Here is a 17,302-nt window from a genome sequence, read left to right on the forward strand (position 1 = left end):
GGTTTACTTCTACAGTGGGAAATTTCTCAACCTGCACTTCCCCAGCTGTAAAGGACTAAAATACAAGCTGACTTTGAGATCCACCTCACCAAGCTGAAAAGCAAGATGATCAGTGTAGAGAAGATCGTTATCACTTCTGCAACCCAGGCAATTAGTCTTTGGCACTGGTTGACAGCCATGATCCTTAGCTTACTTCCCTGTAACAAGGTTGTATAGGAAGGCCCAGTGCTTTGGTACAATAAGAAGTTTTCTCTCCAGAGCTCTGAGACCGCACCAAGCCAAATTCGAATTCTTCTTGTCTTCCAAATGTGGTGAGCAGACCTCTGTCCATTGTCCTCGGGTGACTCTTATGGCCTAATCAGGACACACATGCTGTCCAGTGGATGAAATACAGGCCTTCTAAGACAAAAAAAAGTCCAGCGTTGATCCAGACATTCTGTTGGCACCTCCAAAAGGAGCTCACCAGTGTTATCGCATGCTTGGGAGTTATAAATTTGTCCGGTAACCAGCTTCACCCCCTGAGATGAAGTGCAGATGTTTTCTGTGCGAACAGTGTCCTTGGCCTGGTAAGCCGTGTCCATGGGCTGGTAGAGTGGAGGAGTGGTCTAGTGGTTAGGGTGGTGGACTTTGGTCCTGGGGAACTGAGGAACTGAGTTCAATTCCCACTTCAGGCACAGGCAGCTCCTTGTGACCCTGGGCAAGTCACTTAACCCTCCATTGCCCCATGTAAGCCGCATTGAGCCTGCCACGAGTGGGAAAGCGCGGGGTACAAATGTAACAAAAACAAATGTCCAAGCAGCCCTAATACTCAGGTGAATCAAGTCCAGACCTGTATGTTTGTTTATTTTATTTATTTATCACATTTGTATCTCACCTTTTCCCACTGATAGCAGGCTCAAAGTGGCTTACAAAAATATTGTAGTAAGTTACAATGCAAGAAGTACAATTTTTCAAATTTAGCAGAATAAGAAAAATAACAGTTAAACAACGATGGGTATTGAAGTAGGATATAAATAACAATCAGTAGTAAATATGAAAGATAAGATGTAATTAGAGCCTATTGGATCTTATAATAGTAAGGAATAATTATGATTATTTTATTTATTTATTTATTGCATTTGTATCCCACATTTTCCCACCTATTTGCAGGCTCAATGTGGCTTACAGAGTTTTGTTATAACATAGTCATTCCAGGTTATCAGATACAATTGGTAATGTACAAGGTTTAAGTAAGGGCAGAAAGAAGGAGGATGTTATGCAGGATAGTATAGAAGGTGGACTTTGATACTGGCTGGGTTGGTGAGGTAGTTTTGTAAGGCTTTGGGTTATCTAACCTGGGGACATAGGCCTCAGTTACACACAAAGTGACACACCTGGGACACCTCTACAGGCTGGGAACCTAGTGGATGTCATCCAGAATCCTTTAGGGTTGACTCATTCCCTTCTCTGGTGGACAATTTGGATGAATTTTGACTGTGGGACTACAATTCCAAATCTCACCTCCTCAGAAGGTGCTAACCACGGATGCATCCAACTTGGGATGGGACGCTCATGTGGATGGGCTTCACACCCAGGGCACATGGTCGACTCAGGAAACAGATGTTCAATCACCTAGAACTCAGGGCCATTTGGAACTCTTTAAAGACTTTGAGATCAGCTACAGAACCAAATTATACTGATTCAAACAAACAACTAGGTTGTAATGTTCTAGGTGAACAAGCAGGGGGGGGGGGGGGGTACGGAGTCCTACCCCTTCTGTCAGGTGGCAGTGGAACCTCCTTCATGGGATGGATCTCCCAGTCCCATTCCTCCTAGGAAAGTACAAGTTGCCTGGTGGAGAGACTGAGTAGGGTTTTGCAACTGCACGAGTGGTCTCTCAATATGGGCGTAGCTTGCAAGATCTTCCGAGAGTGGGCACCCCCTCAGTGGATTTTTTTGCCACTCGCCTTAACAGAGTTCTCCAGTTCTGCTCCAGGGTCAGATCGCATGGCAGGCTAGCTTCAGATGCCTTTCTCCTGCATTGGGGGGAAGACCTGCTGTATGCGCATCCTCCAGTTTCTCTCCTAGAGAAGACTTTGCTGCAACTCTAGCAGGACCACGGAACTGTGATCCTATTCGCACCTTACTGGTCAAGGAGATCTGGTTCCCGCTACTTCTGGAGTTATCCTCCAAAGATCCATGGAGATTAGAGTGTTTTCCGACCCTTTTCACGCAGAACGAGAGATCTCTTCTGCATCCCAACCTCCCATCCCTGGCCCTCAAGACTTGGATGCTGAAGGTGTATTATTTGAGTCCTTGGGTCTGTCGGAGGGTGTCTCCCACATCTGCTGGCTTCAGAAAACATTCCATTAGGAGGTGTTACTCTTTTAAGTATAGGAGGTTTGCTGTCTGGTGTGAGGGCGAGGTTTTAGATCCTTTCACCTGTCCTAAACAAAAACTGCTTGGTTAGCTCCTACACATTACTGAGTTGGGTTTGAAAACCAACTCCTAAGAGTTCATGTCAGTGCAATTAGTGTTTATCAGCATGTGGCGGTTGAGCCCATCTCTGTACAGCCTATAGTGAGCCCCCTCTCAACCTCCAACTGCCATGGGATCTCAACATTGTCCTCACCCAGCTGATGAAAGCTCCTTTTGAGCCACTTGATTCATGTCATATGATGTATTTGACCTAGAAAATTGTGTTTCTGGTGGCGGTCACCAGCTCACAGAGTCAGTGAGCTTCAGGGCTTAGTAGCTGATCCACCTTACACTAAATTTCACCAGAATAGAGTAAGTTCTCTGCGCACTCCCTAAGTTCCTTCCTAAGGTGGTGTCAGAGTTCTATCTTAATCAGTCAATCGTTATGACATTTTTCCCAAAACTGCATGCCCATCCTGGCGAGAGTGTATTGCATTTCATGGATTGTAAGCGAGCCTTCTATCTGGAGTGGATTAAAGCTCATAGTCCACCCAGCTTTTTGTTTCTTTTGACCCAAACAGGATGGGGGTAACCATTGGTAAATGCACAATTTCTAATTGGCTAGCAGATTGTATCTCCTTTACTTATGCCCAGGCTGGGCTAACTGGAGGGTCATGTCAAGGCTCATAATGTCAGAACCATAGCTACGTTGGTAGCCTACTTGAGGTTAGCCTCTATAGAGGAGATTTGTAAAGTTGTGACATGGTCATCTGGCCACACATTCACATCTCATTAGTACCTTGAGCAAGATACCCAATATAATAACCTCTTTAGGCAGGCATTTTATAGTTTAATTCCAGGCTGCATCTTCACAGCTAGTTTGTAAATATTTTCAGGTTGATTGGCTTACAGGCAGGCCTCAACGTTTTGAGTCCCTATTCTCCTAGCATTTTTTTGGTGAGCCTGGTAACTAGGAATTCCCAGCTGTGAGAATGCGAAGGCCTGCTTGTCCTCAGAGAAAGCAAAATCACTCACCTGTAGCAGATGTTCTCTGAGGACAGCAGACTAAGTATTTTTATATACCCTCCCACCTACCCTTGAAGTTGTATTCTTTAGCTGTCATATATTACTGAGGGACCCACACTCGCATGGTGGGCGGGGAAGGCATAAGCACGTGCAAGGTGGTACTTTACTAGAAAGTTCTCAGTCTCATTAGTCACCATCCATACTGGACTCTGTTAGATGATGTCATTCAGTTGTGAGAATACTTGGCCTGCTGTCCTCGGAGAGCACCTGCTATAGATGAGTAACTTTTCTTATCTGGTGAGGGTGGGTCTTGGGAGATGAATTTGAGACCGAGGGGGAGGGGGGGGGGGGATGTTGCTGTTTTTGCTGCTTTTTCTTTCACTGTTCATGATCCTAGATAAGTATTGCATGTATTGTGACTTTTTGAGAGTGTGCTTTAATTTCTCCAAGAGGGAGTTTAGCTTCTTGGAGAAATAAGAAAATTATTTTTTAAGAAAAATTGAAAAAAAAAAAATGAAATAAAAGGTATTTCTTAAAGCTTTCTGTTTAAATTGGATTTTCATTTAACTAAGTGAACTATTAGGGTAACAGCATAAGTTTGTGGAAGTCTGTTACAAGAACTGAGAATACAAGTGCTAAAATGGCTGTAAAAATACAATTTTATTATGTAAAACCATAAAATACAAAGTGGCTCATTTTCACTTGAGCTCAGAAGAATTATGCAGTATTATAAGCCTGAGAACATTACGACTAGGTTTAAATTTCTGATAGAACAATTCTGTTAGGAAGCATGTTAACAAAAGAAAACGTGATCCACAAGTAAGAAACAAGATAACAAAAGGAAGCACATCAAGGGGTTCATTTTGAAAGCACTTAGACTCACAAAGTTCCACAGGTTATTATGGAGCTTTGTAAGTCTAAGTACTTTTAAAATACACTTCCAAGTAAACCATACTGCACCACACAGATGAAACGGAGCACAGTCCTGCATCTCACAGCAAGGCAGATCCATTACCAGGTAGCAGGGTGATAATCTGTGTGGATGGTCCCTGGCACCTACTCAGTCGAGGTGAATCCCAGTGTGAATGCAGTTCCTCTGTTTTATTATGCTCGTTGGTCAGCCAGGCCTCTGACTTGCTTCATTTCTTCTCTACGCAGATGGAGAGGAGTTAATCAAATGCCAGGTGATACAGAGGTCATCTGAGCTGTTCTTTCACATATCTTGGTTTATCTCATATTAGTTTGCCAAACAATTTAGTCAGTAACTTTCCATTGTGGGGGGGGGGGGGGGGGGAAGAGCTGTACATTTTTCCCTCCCCACACCTTCATCTGTAATAATCTTGAAGGATGGAAAGGATGTCATGCCCAGAATTTCAGAAATACTGTACATTGTGCATGGCCAGCAAGCATAGAAATGTACAAGATTTTAGATCCTGCAAGTTTGCAATTTCTGTAATGTTAGGACACCGCTTATTAACACCTGTCTGTCTCTGCTTCGTAGAAAAAGTGCTGAACTCAAAGACGATCCGTTCCAACAGCAGTGGCTTGTCCATCAGTACTAGTAAGTACATTCTGCTTATTAATCTGCTCTGTATCCTTTAGTGTAAGGCTGAAAAAAGCCTTGGTGCTAGATTGGCTGACTGGGTCTGGTCCTGGGCAGAGCAGCTGCCACAGGCATCAGGGCTGAGTCTGGATGGAAGAGACAGCAGTAGGATATGGAAAAAGACACTGTAAGGTTAGAACAGGGAAGAAAATGGAAATTAAAATGCTAAAACAGAATTTTTTTAAAAATATGGGAAAATTAACTAAAAGAAAAATAAGAAAGTGAAAAATATGAAAGCTTTAACAAAAAAACAAAATTAAATCCTGCTTTTAGGGATCTGACTTGGGGCCAGTTTGTCACCAGCATGTATATGAGACTTCAAGTTAGGTCAGTACTGATATGGGAATCTGGATTGGGTCACTATCTCTGAGGTTATCTAACTTGAAGGTATATCTCACCACTAAAAATTGCCATGTAGAGTCTAGAAACAGTCTTGGCACTCTCAGATATCAGGACTCTTAAATTATTAAGGACACCATATATTAAAGTTGTTAAGGACTAGTCCTTGAGGACTACCAACAGTCTTGTTTGTAGGATATTCCTAATGAATATTTATAAGAAAAATATAATACGGAAACAGATTCAGTTTCCAATTCTGCAACGTACAAGTATTAAGTCCACTGCTTATGATATAAATTGCAGATGGTAAAAAGTCTCCAATGTGCCTTGCATTCAAAAGTTTATAGCATCCTGAATGATAGGTTGGTTTCTGTGGTTCTCCCATGTTTTTTAAAAACCACTGTTGAATAACTCCCTTTTCTGTGAGGACAAGCAGGGTGGTAGAGGCCGATCCACATTGCCTATCCCAGCAAATTTGCCATAGAAAACGCGCATGCACAAGTGCCTTAGTAAGTGTTGCCATACTGGGACAGACCAAAGGTCCATCAAGCCCAGCATCCTGTTTCCAACAGTGGCCAATCCAGCTCACAAATACCTGACAAGATCCCAAAAAAGTACAATACATTTTATGGTGCTTATCCTAGAAATAAGCAGTGGATTTTCCTTGTCCATTTTAATAATAGTATATGGACTTTCCGCCTTAATTTTGCTTTTTCTGCGTGAGGAGCAGCTGCTTTTTGTGGTGGCTCCTCACATGCCCAGTTAGTGTTTCTTTCTCTTTTTTGAGTGCCTTTTGGCGTTTTTTTCTACCCGCTCTGTTTGCCTTTTGAGCAAAAAAAAGACCTTTATTTTTTAGTTCTTTGCAGCGTGTCTAAGTTTCCTTTATTTTTCGACACAGACTGTTTTTAGGTCAGGTTTCTTCTTAGTGTGCCTTTCCCCTTTTTTCAGACACGATCGCGTGTTTTGATTTGGCCGGTGCGGTTTTTCATTCTGTGTGCATGAAGACTCCCAGTGGCTTCAAACGTTGTACCCAGTGCAACCAGACCATCTTGGGGAAGGACAACCATTCTTGGTGTCTTCAGTGCCTTAGGCCTGACCATAGCCCTGCCAACTGTGTTCTCTGTCTTCGTATGAAGAAGAGGACCCAGGTTTCCTGAGAGGCTGAATGTGCAAAAATGTTTGGAGCCAGGTCTGGATCATCGGCATCAATGTCGAGTGTCGCATCAGCATCGGGAGTCAAGGTAGGAATGGCTGCTTCGAGACCTCAAGACACTAGGAGCAGTGAGGCATCGAGTGGATCTCCACCTGTCTCAAGGCCTTCTGCTATGCAGGCCTCCCGGGACTGTCCATTGTCAGACCCAACCCTGAGGTGACGGGAGGGGTTCAATGTTGTCCTCATCGGGAACGAGGAGCATGGGTGAAGTGCATCGGGCAAAGGCCAAGAAGCACCATCCTCGATCTCCCTCGACACATGGTTCTGGGGCGCTGAGGGATTCGGCACCCGAGAAGCGTCAACGCTGGGATCCTACTCCTGCACCAGCCCCAGTGATTCTGCAACCGGCATCTCAGCCAACGCCACCCGGATGTCGGCCTTTGATGAGCGCATCCTGGCCTTGCTCCCTGAGCTTCTGGATGGCCTTATGCAGTGATGTGCATCGGTATTGGGAGTGCTCGTGCCTGCCATACCTCACGTTGCGGCCCTGCTTGGCCCTCAGCCAATGCTGCAGACGCTGGCGCCACTTTGGGCCCTGGTGTCGACTGCCACCCAGGCTGGCACTCCCTCGACGTTGGTGGAGGAAGCTTCGCCGGAGTCAAGACAGGAACCGGTTTCTCGATGCCACTCTCGAGGACATGGGTCCTCGACATCGAGACGGGCCCGGTCTCGGACATCCCTTAGGGAGGTGTTGTCCGACACCGAGGAGGAGCGCTCATGGGAATCAGAAGAGGATACCAGGTACTTTTCCTCAGAGTCCTATAGGATTCCTTCTGAGCCCTTCCCTCCACCTGAGAGCCTCTCTTTTACATCTTTTGATGGGAAATGGCTAATGCTATTCCATTCCCCGTAGAAGTGGAGGATGAGCCCAGGGCCAAGATGATCGAGGTCTTGGACTACACCTCCCCTCCTAAGGAGGCAGTGAGAGCTCCTCTCCACAAGGTACTCAAGACAGTCCTCGTACGGAACTGGGCGTCCCCTCTGTCTGTCCCTGTGGTCCCCATGAAAACTGACACCCAGTATAGGATCCATGGTGAGTCTGGGTTTGTGAGGTCCAAGTTACCTCATGATTCCATGGTGGTGGGCTCTGCTCTCAAGAGAGCCAGGAGTACTAGGGACTATGCCTCTGCTCCCCCAGGCAGAGAAGCTAGAACCCTGGATTGTTTGGGGAGAAAGATGTATCAGACCTTTATGCTCATCTCCCGTATCCAGTCATACCAGCTCTTCACAAGCGTGTACTTGCGGAACTCGATGAGGCAGCTGTTATACTTGATCGATGCGCTCCCTCCGGAGTTGGCCGAGCCATGTCACAAGTTCTTGGCCAGGGTCACTTAAGACACTTTTGACTTTGCATCCAGGTATAGCAATGCGCAAACTCTCATGGCTGCATGTTTCTGACCTGGAACATTCTGTTCAGCAGAGGTTGGCAGATTCTCCTTGCCGGGGGGATAACCTTTTTGGAGAGAAGGTTGAGGAGGTCGATAAATCAAGAAGCATACAGATACCATATCTTCTCTCTCCCGCCAGGCGTCTTCTGCAACTGCCTCCTCATCCAGGAGGTATTTTGGCAAGTTGAGGAGTGCTCCCTACTCTGGGTGTAGGTACACTCCTGCGGCTTGCCAGCCTGCTCAGGCTCAGCCCCAGTGCGTTCGTTCTCGTCAACATCGTGCTCCTAAGGCTCCTGCTGCTCCCCAGCAAAAGCAAGGGACAAGCTTTCGACTGGCTCTAGCAGAGCATAGCCACGGTCAAATTGTCCACTCTGGATGACTTGCCGGTCAGGGGAAGGTTAGTTTTCCTAGGCACCCTTCTTCCTATGATTCTGGAAAACGATTGGCAATTTTCTCTGGATTTGAAGGATGCATATACTCACATCCTGATGCTTCCAGCCCACCGGAAGTATCTTCTGTTTTGGCTGGGAACACATCACTTTCAATACCGCATGTTGCCTTTTGTCCTCGCGTCAGCTCCCAGTGTCTTTACCAAGTGTCTAGCAGTAGACGCAGCATCACTGCGTAGACTGGGAGTTTATGTGTTCCCTTATCTCGACGATTGGCTGACAAAGAGCACCTCGTAGGACGGTGCTCAGGAGTCCATGCAGATGATTATTCGGGTGCTGGAACTACTAGGGTTTGTTCAACTACCCCAAGTCCCATCTCCATCCTTTTCAGCAATTGGAGTTCATAGGAGCCCTGCTTGAGACGAGGACTGTTCAAGTCTACCTCCCGGATATGCATGCAGACACTCTTGTTTCCCTAGCGTCCAAGGTTTTGGCATTTCAGCAGGCCACAGCTCAGCAGATGTTGAGATTGTTGGGCCACACATGGCTTCCACAGTGTACGTTACACCCATGGCACGCCTGCACATGAGATCTGCTCAATCGACCCTGGCTGCTCAGTGGTATCAAGCCACGGGAAATCTAGTGTCCCCGGAGCTTGTGCGCTCCCTTCAGTGGTGGACAATTTGGTCCAATTTGACTCTGGGACTACCATTCCAAATTCCTCAGCCACAAAAGGTGCTGACAATGGATGCATCTCTCCTGGGTTGGAGAGCTCATTTAGATGGGCTTCACACTCAAGGAGCTTGGTCCTCCCAGGAAACGAATCTTCAGATCAATCTCCTGGAGCTTTGAGCGATCTGAAACGCTTTAAAGGCTTTCAGAGATTGGCTGTTTTGTCAAATTATTCTAATTCAAACAGACAATCAGGTTGCAATGTATTACACCAACAAGCAGGGGGGCACCGGATCTCGCCCTCTGTGTCAGGAAGGCGTCCATATGTGCATTGGGTTTGACAGTATGGTATGTTTCTCCAAGCCACTTATCTGGCGGGCATAAACAACGACCTGGCCGACAGGCTGAGCAGGATAATGCAACTGCATGAGTGGTCTCTTCATATGGGCGTAGCCTGCAAGATCTTCCAAGTGTGGGGCACCCCCCTCGGTGGATCTTTTTGCCACTCCAGATCTTATTTATTTATTTATTTATTGCATTTGTATCCCACCTTATCCCAGCTCTTTGCAGGCTCAAAGTGGCTTACAATACATCATGATTAGTGGAAAAGTGTTAGTATCATAAACATTGTGTATTGCATGATAGTGGTTAGTATTATGATAAAAACAAAGTAGTAATATACAGGCAGATTTTAAGAAACAGTTCTAAGATTAAGTAGGCGAGTTGTGTAGTGTATGTTCACTTGGGTTGGTCTTTTTGGTATGCTTTTTCAAAGAGATGGCTCTTCAGTAATATGCGGAAGTTTGTTCTTTCGTAGGTCGATTTCAAGTTGCGCGGCAGTGCGTTCCATAGTTGTGCGCTCAAGTAGGTGAAGTTTGACGCGTGCATTAGTTTGTATTTCATTCCTTTACAACTGGGGAAGTGCAGATCAAGGAATGTGCAGGATGATCTTCTGGCATTCCTAGTGGTAAGTCTGTTAGGTCAGACATGTAAGCTGGTACGTCTCCAGGGATAATTTTGTGAACTAATGAACATATTTTGAACGAGATGCTTTCCTTAAGTGGAAGCCAGTGTAATTTTTCTCGTAGGGGCTTGGCACTTTCAAATTTAGGTTTGCCAAATATGAGTCTAGCTGCAGTGTTCTGGGCTGTCTGAAGTTTCTTGAGTATTTGTTGTTTGCAGCCGGCATATAGTGCGTTGCAATAGTCAAGATGGTTAAGCACCAATGATTGTACCAAGTTACGGAAAACACTCCTTGGGAAGAAAGGTCTTATTCTTTTTAGTTTCCACATTGAGTGGAACATCATCTTGATTGTGTTTCTCGTGTGGTTCTCTAGTGTTAGGTGTCGATCAATGGTGACTCCGAGAATTTTTAGGGTTTCTGAGATAGGAAGGTTTAGAGTTGGTGTATTGATAGTGGTGTATTCTTTTTTGTTGTGTTGGGAGGTTAGTATTAGGCATTGGGTCTTTTCTGCGTTGAGTTTCAATCGAAATGCATCCGCCCATGAATGCATGATTTTGAGGCTTTGGTTGATGTCATTAGAAATTTCTTTTAGGTCTTGTTTGAATGGAATGTAGATCGTTACGTCATCCGCATAAATGTATGGATTTAGGTTTTGGTTTGATAGTAATTTTGCCAGGGGTATCATCATTAAGTTGAATAGAGTCGGTGAGAGGGGGGATCCTTGTGGTACTCCGCATTCAGGTACCCATGCGGCTGAAGTGGTCGAGTTGGATGTTACTTGGTATGACCTCGCGGTTAGGAATCCCTTGAACCACTGGAGGACGTTACCTCCAATTCCGAAGTAATCAAGGTTCCTCAGTTCTGTTCCAGACTTCAAGCCCACGACAGACTAGCGTCAGATGCCTTCCTTCTACACTGGGGGACAGGTCTTCTATATGCGTATCTTCCAATACCTCTAATGGGAAAGACTTTGTTGAAACTCAAGCAAGATCACAGAACCATGATTCTGATCGCGCTGTACTGGCCATGGCAGATATGATTCCCTCTTCTGGAATTGTCCTCCGAAGAGCCATGGAGATTGGAATTTTTCTGACCCTCATCAAACAGAACGAGGAGTCACTTCTACATCCCAACCTCCAGTCTCTGGCTCTCACAGCCTGGATGTTGAGAGCCTAGAATTTGTTTCCTTGGGTCTTTCAGACGGTGTCTCCCAATCTTCCAGGAAAGATTCCACTAAGAGGTGTTACTCTTTTAAATGGAGGAGGTTTGCCGTCTGGTGTGACAGCAGGGCCCTAGATCCCCTTACTTGTCCTACACAGACCCTGCTTGAATACCTTCTACACTTACTGTCTGGTAAGGTTTGTCTCTTTGCGGATGATACTAAACTGCAACAGGGTGGGGAGGTCACGTGACGCTATGGTGAAGAGAGGTTGCAGGTGAATCTCTCTCCGAAGCCTGCCTGAGAATCCCCGCATTTCAAGGAGAATTAAACCCTTCTAATTTGCAATAATCGCTAGAAAAGAACCCAGGGCAACAATCTGGTCGAGCAGAACGAGAGAAAAACTAGATATGACGACGAAAGCAGCCCAAAAAGAAAGACAGAGGGGAAGGACGGCCGAAGACAAAATGGCGACGGCCTTCCCCGAAACCAATCCATCGGTGTCTTCGGCGTGGGTGGCTGAGATCACCTCCGAATTAACGGGGGTGATGGAAGATCTATTAGATCGTCGGCTGATTCCGCTTGACCAAAAATTGGATACTAAATTGGAACAGTTGAATACGAAAATAGAGGATTTGACTAAGGAGTGCATAGCGTTCCAAACTACAGTCAGCGAAGTGGAAAACAGGCTGACGGGAGTGGAGGACTCTCAAAAAACTGTGCAGAAAACGATATCCGATTTGGAATCTAAAATTGAGGATTTGGAAAACCGTTCCAGACGGAATAACATCCGATTGGTTGGCTTACCTGAAGCGCTCGGGGGAAAACAGCTGGAGAGGATTCTAGAACAATGGCTGACCAAAAGTATTGAATTTCCAGCAGAGCTTGGTCCTTTAAGAATTGAACGAGCGCATCGGCTGGGAGTTCGCCAGATGAACGCTGTTAAGCCACGAGTAATTATCTGCAAAGTACTCAATTTTATGCACAAGCAATACATTTTGCAGGCAGCAAGATCAAATAACTCTTTGACTTATGAAAAAGCAAAAATACTCTGCTTTCAAGACTACTCAGTAGGTGTTGCAGCCAAGAGAAAAGCGTTTTCTACCGTGTGTTCAAAATTATTTGCTTTGAAGATCCGTTTTAGCCTGCAATATCCGGCTACATTGAAAATAACACATGGGGGCAAACTACGATCATTCACGTCTGAAAGGGAGGCAAAAGACTTTATTGCGCAGATAGAGCACTCGGATAAGGCTGTTCCTGAGGACACAGAACCTGCGTGAGCCCGAAAAGAGCGGCAGCTATGAGGCTGGGAGGAATCTAGCTCTGGATGCGATTAACTATATTCAACAAATTTGAAGCAGGAGAACTCTTAAGGGGCAGATACCATTGAGAGACTCTGGCACAGATGGTGATAGAACTGCTAATCGGTTTTGTTGGTATTTAATTTTTATGTTAATACTGTTATGATGGTTCTGCTCAATATAAAGGGGGGAGTTTAAGAAGGGGAGTATATTTAGAAGTTTAAAGGTTGGGAAATGTTAAAATGTAAAACACGAAAGAATAAGGTTCTAGAAGAACTAAGAACTAACAGAAATAAGGGGAGAAGGTGGGTTAGCGTTAAAAAGTGACAGCTTCATATAAGGAAGCACATGGTAAAGGGAGATGGGGAGGGAGAGGGAGGGATATGGGAGGGAGGGATGGGCTAGCGGGGAATTGGAAGCGGAGAGAATTGATGCGGAGGGTTAAATATGTCAAAGAAATGGAAGGAAAGACAAGTTGTACCATAAAATGCATTAACATCAGACTAAGAGAGCAGCTAATATGTGACGAGATGGGGAGCCATAGGCTGGGATGGCTTCTCATGAATTTAAATACGAGTTTGTCAATTAAGGATAATGTGAACTTATATTACACAAGATGATTAAAATTGTCACTTGGAATATAGGTGGTATACACTCCCCTATTAAAAGATCTAAAATTTTGCAGCACTTGCAAAGACTAAGGGTAGACATAGCGATACTGCAGGAAACCCATTTATCTGATGAAGAGCACGCAAAGTTGGTTAAATGGTGGGTGGGAGACTGCATTGCTTCACCAGCGGTGGGCAATAAGGGGGGTGTGGCCATCCTTATCAGGAAAGGAGTGGTGACCCAAATTCATAATCAGCATAAAGATACAATGGGTCGCTTTGTGTTTTGTAAGGTTACTATTGCCAGGAAACAAATAATTTTAGGTGGTGTGTACGCCCCAAATACACTGGACCTTAAATTTTATAAAAAAGTAACTACAACCATTGCCAACATGGAGGCCTTACCGGTGATATTGGGTGGAGACTTTAATATGCCATGGAATCCACAAATTGATAAGTCTCATCCATCAATGGCGCGAGGGGAAAGGAACACTAGAGGTTTACCTGACATGTGCAATACACTAGACCTTTTAGATGTATGGCGCACGTTACACCCAACAGAGAGAGAATATACACATCAATCAAGGGCTCATCAAACCCATTCTAGAATTGATTACCTGTTAGTGTCACGCAAGATTTTTACCGATATACAAGAAGTAGAAATTGGGCCTTGTTTGATTTCAGATCATGCCACAGTTTGGATGACTTGGAAATTAGGAGATAATAATTCCCAAAGAGGGGGAAATTGGTCATTTCCTAGTTACCTTTATAAAAGTGGGAAATTTAGAGAATATTTAATAGCTAAATGGGAGGAGTACAAACACTTCAATGAAGGATCAGTACTAGAGGCGCCCACGTATTGGGAGGCAGCAAAGGCAGTCATCCGAGGGGAAATTATCAGCTATGTTAGCAATTACAAAAAACAACGTGATAGAGAATTATTGAGATTAGAAAAAGAACTTTTACGCTTGACTACTCGATATGGGCAAAACCCGGCTTCAAAGATACATAAAGAAATAATTTCAGTCCAAACAGAGATAAATGCACTGCTGCATGAGAGGGCAAGAAAGTCCCAAAGTTATTATCGTTTCCAACTTTATAAACATGGGAACAAAAGTGGTAAATTCATGGCTAAACTGATTGCACCACAATCAACAGCAAGATACATAGGTGCTATTAAAGGCAAAGACGGAAAACTAATAAACAAGGATGAAGAAATCAATAAAGTTTTTCAGGTTTACTACCAACAGCTCTATAGCGCAGGGGAGAATCAGGGTTTACAGAATGATCTTTACTTGCAAAATATTGACACCCCTTTGCTGAGACAGACAGAACTCCAACAATTGAACGAACCCATAAGTTGTGATGAAATTATATGGGCAATTGGCCAAAGCAAATTGGGAAAGGCACCCGGACCTGATGGCTTAAAATCTGAATTTTATAAATTGTTAGGTGAAAATATAGCCCCCATATTAAATGAGGTATTTAATGAATGGGTGATGAAGGGGAAATTACCGGAAAATCTTAACTTGGCTCAAATTATAGTGCTGCCAAAGCCTAAGCGCGATGCGCAATATGTATCCTCCTACAGACCTATTTCACTTCTGAATTGTGAAGTCAAATTATTTGCAAAAATATTAGCCAAGAGACTAGGGACGGTACTACCAAATTTGACACATGAAGCACAGGTGGGGTTTGTGCAGGGTCGATCTGTAACTAAGAATTTGCGAAGTATTCTATTATCTTTGGAACATCTTAAAGGGTCTGCAGAAAGTGCTTTATTGGTCAGTTTTGATGCTGAAAAGGCATTTGACCGTGTGGAATGGCCTTTTTTATTTTCAGTTTTAAGTAGATATGGGTTTTCGGGATGGTTTGTACAAGCCATTAAAGCACTATATACCGCCCCTAGAGCACGGATCATGGTAAATGGAATGGTATCGGCAAATTTTGAGATCATGAGAGGGACACGCCAAGGATGTCCACTCTCCCCGTTACTATTTGCATTATACTTAGACCCGTTGGTACGAGACATAATTTCAATAAGATCCATTAGGGGAGTGGAGATTGGATCGATGACATTTAAAATTGCAGCATTTGCGGATGATTTGCTGGTAGCACTTACTGAACCAAAGGCATCACTTGCAGATCTTCTAGAAATAATTAAGGAATTTGGAGATCATTCAGGATTCAAATTAAATCTGGATAAGTCAGAAGCCCTGGCGATACCAGTTAATACCAAATCTCTTTGGGGAGCAGAATTCCCGCTGAGATGGGTAGAGGGTTCTTTTAGGTACCTGGGAATTTTGCTTGCTTCTCAGACAGGAGACATATACAGCCTAAATGTCAATAGATTGTTCAGTCAAACAGAACAACAGCTGGCAACCTGGAAGATGTTACCGGTGCCACTAATAGGTCGAATTTGTCTCATACGAATGGTAATATTACCCAGATGGCTATATGTATTACAAGTCCTGCCATTGAGATTGTTACAGAAAGATATCAAACGATTCTATCGAATGATAGGACAGTTCTGTTGGGCAAAGAGAAAGGCTAAACTGAAGTTGCAGTTGATGCTGGGGAACTGGCAGCAGAGTGGATTGGGATTGCCTAATCTACAATACTATAATCTGGCAAGCCTGTTGCGGTTAGTGAGAGATTGGATTTTTTCTGCAAATACACACACCCCGCTAGAATTAGAAAAGATATACTTTAGCCCTTACAATATGGTGACCTTGCTGCATCTCAATAATAAATCGGTGCCAAAGAAATTTAAGGGTAGTATAATACTGGCTCCTCTACAAGAGGCATGGAAATACTTGGGGACAAAACTGGGGGGACAGCCGAATATGACAGAATGGTTGACCATAAGGGGGAACCCGTTGTTTACGCCAGGATTGGAAAATCAGGTGTTTCGGAGGTGGGCAAGGAGAGGGCACACATGTCTAAAAACAATAATAGATTTAGAAGGGAAAATTAAACCTCTAAGTCAACTAATACCCACTGACGCTGCACACTGGGAGGACGTGTTTGGGTATGGTCAGATAAAACACTATATACAAACACTTAATGCAGAAGAGCTTAAGTTTCAATTGGGGGAGAAAATTAAACAGTTTTATGATGAAATATCAGAAGAAGCCCCCACAATTTCGCAGCTCCACAAACAATTGTGGACTTTGAGGTCAGATAGAGATTGGTCACAACTTCGCCGTAGGTGGGAAGCAGATACAAAAGTAGATTTATCTAATTGGGACATAGCAGCACACATACGGAACATCCCTAAACTGATTAATGGAGCAAACTATAGAGAATGTGCATTTAGAATAATACATAGAGCATACTTCACACAACGCCAGTTCTATAAAGTAGGAGGGATTGACACACCAATCTGTATGAAATGCACACTGGAGGAAAATTCGTTCTATCATGCATTTTGGGAATGCACAAAAATACAGCTTTTTTGGGAAAAGATACTGGCATTTATGAATTCAATCATTTCAAGTACTATAGTGGGCACTCCGGTGCAATTAATATTGGATTGCCCAAGAGCATTCAGTGGCCTTACGGCAGATGAAATATTGTTAAGTCGCAAATTATGTTTGGTAGCCAAAAAATGTATTTTGCAATGTTGGACTTCGGATAAACCCCCAGATTACTGGCAATGGCGAAATCAGGTGCATCTTTTAATGACATGGGAAGCAAGGAATGCAAAAGGCTCCTGTCGTGGGAAAAAATGCTTCCTTAAAGTTTGGGGGCCTATGTTGGATACCTTAACGCAGAGAGGTCGGAGTCTTGTACTCAATAAGCTTTGATAATATTATAGAATAATGGTACACTTACCTGAACTCATAAGCACAATTTAATTATTAATGAATAGCAGGGGGGAGAGGGTGGGGAGAGAAGAAGGAAGGGGAGAAGGAGGGGGGAATATAAAAGATGACTGTGATGTATATTTAACAAAACACCCCCTCCTTAAATGTACGTTTGGCTGTTAATGAGCAGGTTTGGGAGGGTAGGCAAAGAGACCAGGGGAAGATGCATAAAACTATTGATGATGGAATTTATTGCTGTATACAAGTTAATATGCTGTATTACTTATAATGCTCAATAATAGAAGTATTGGCAATGTTAAAATGTTTATAATGTTGAATCATCAATAAAAACAGTTGAAATATAAACTGCAACAGGGTGGACACCCTGGAGGTTGTGAATGACATGAGGAAGGACCTAGCGAAGCTGGAGG

The 17,302-nt window shown here is 44.0% G+C and overlaps 1 protein-coding gene across 2 annotated transcripts in view; it reads left to right on the plus strand.

The window, feature by feature from the left end:
• NEK9 (NIMA related kinase 9) overlaps positions 1-17,302 on the plus strand; it is a 119,848-nt gene that overhangs the window by 83,040 nt on the left and 19,506 nt on the right. For both annotated transcript variants that reach the window (XM_030213804.1, XM_030213805.1), the window contains one exon: positions 4,925-4,984. In XM_030213804.1, coding sequence (XP_030069664.1) covers positions 4,925-4,984 — 60 coding nt within the window. The remainder of the gene's footprint in view (positions 1-4,924; positions 4,985-17,302) is intronic.

Source organism: Microcaecilia unicolor, chromosome 9 (assembly GCF_901765095.1).
Source record: "Microcaecilia unicolor chromosome 9, aMicUni1.1, whole genome shotgun sequence".
In the NCBI taxonomy this organism is placed as follows: Eukaryota; Metazoa; Chordata; class Amphibia; order Gymnophiona; family Siphonopidae; genus Microcaecilia; species Microcaecilia unicolor.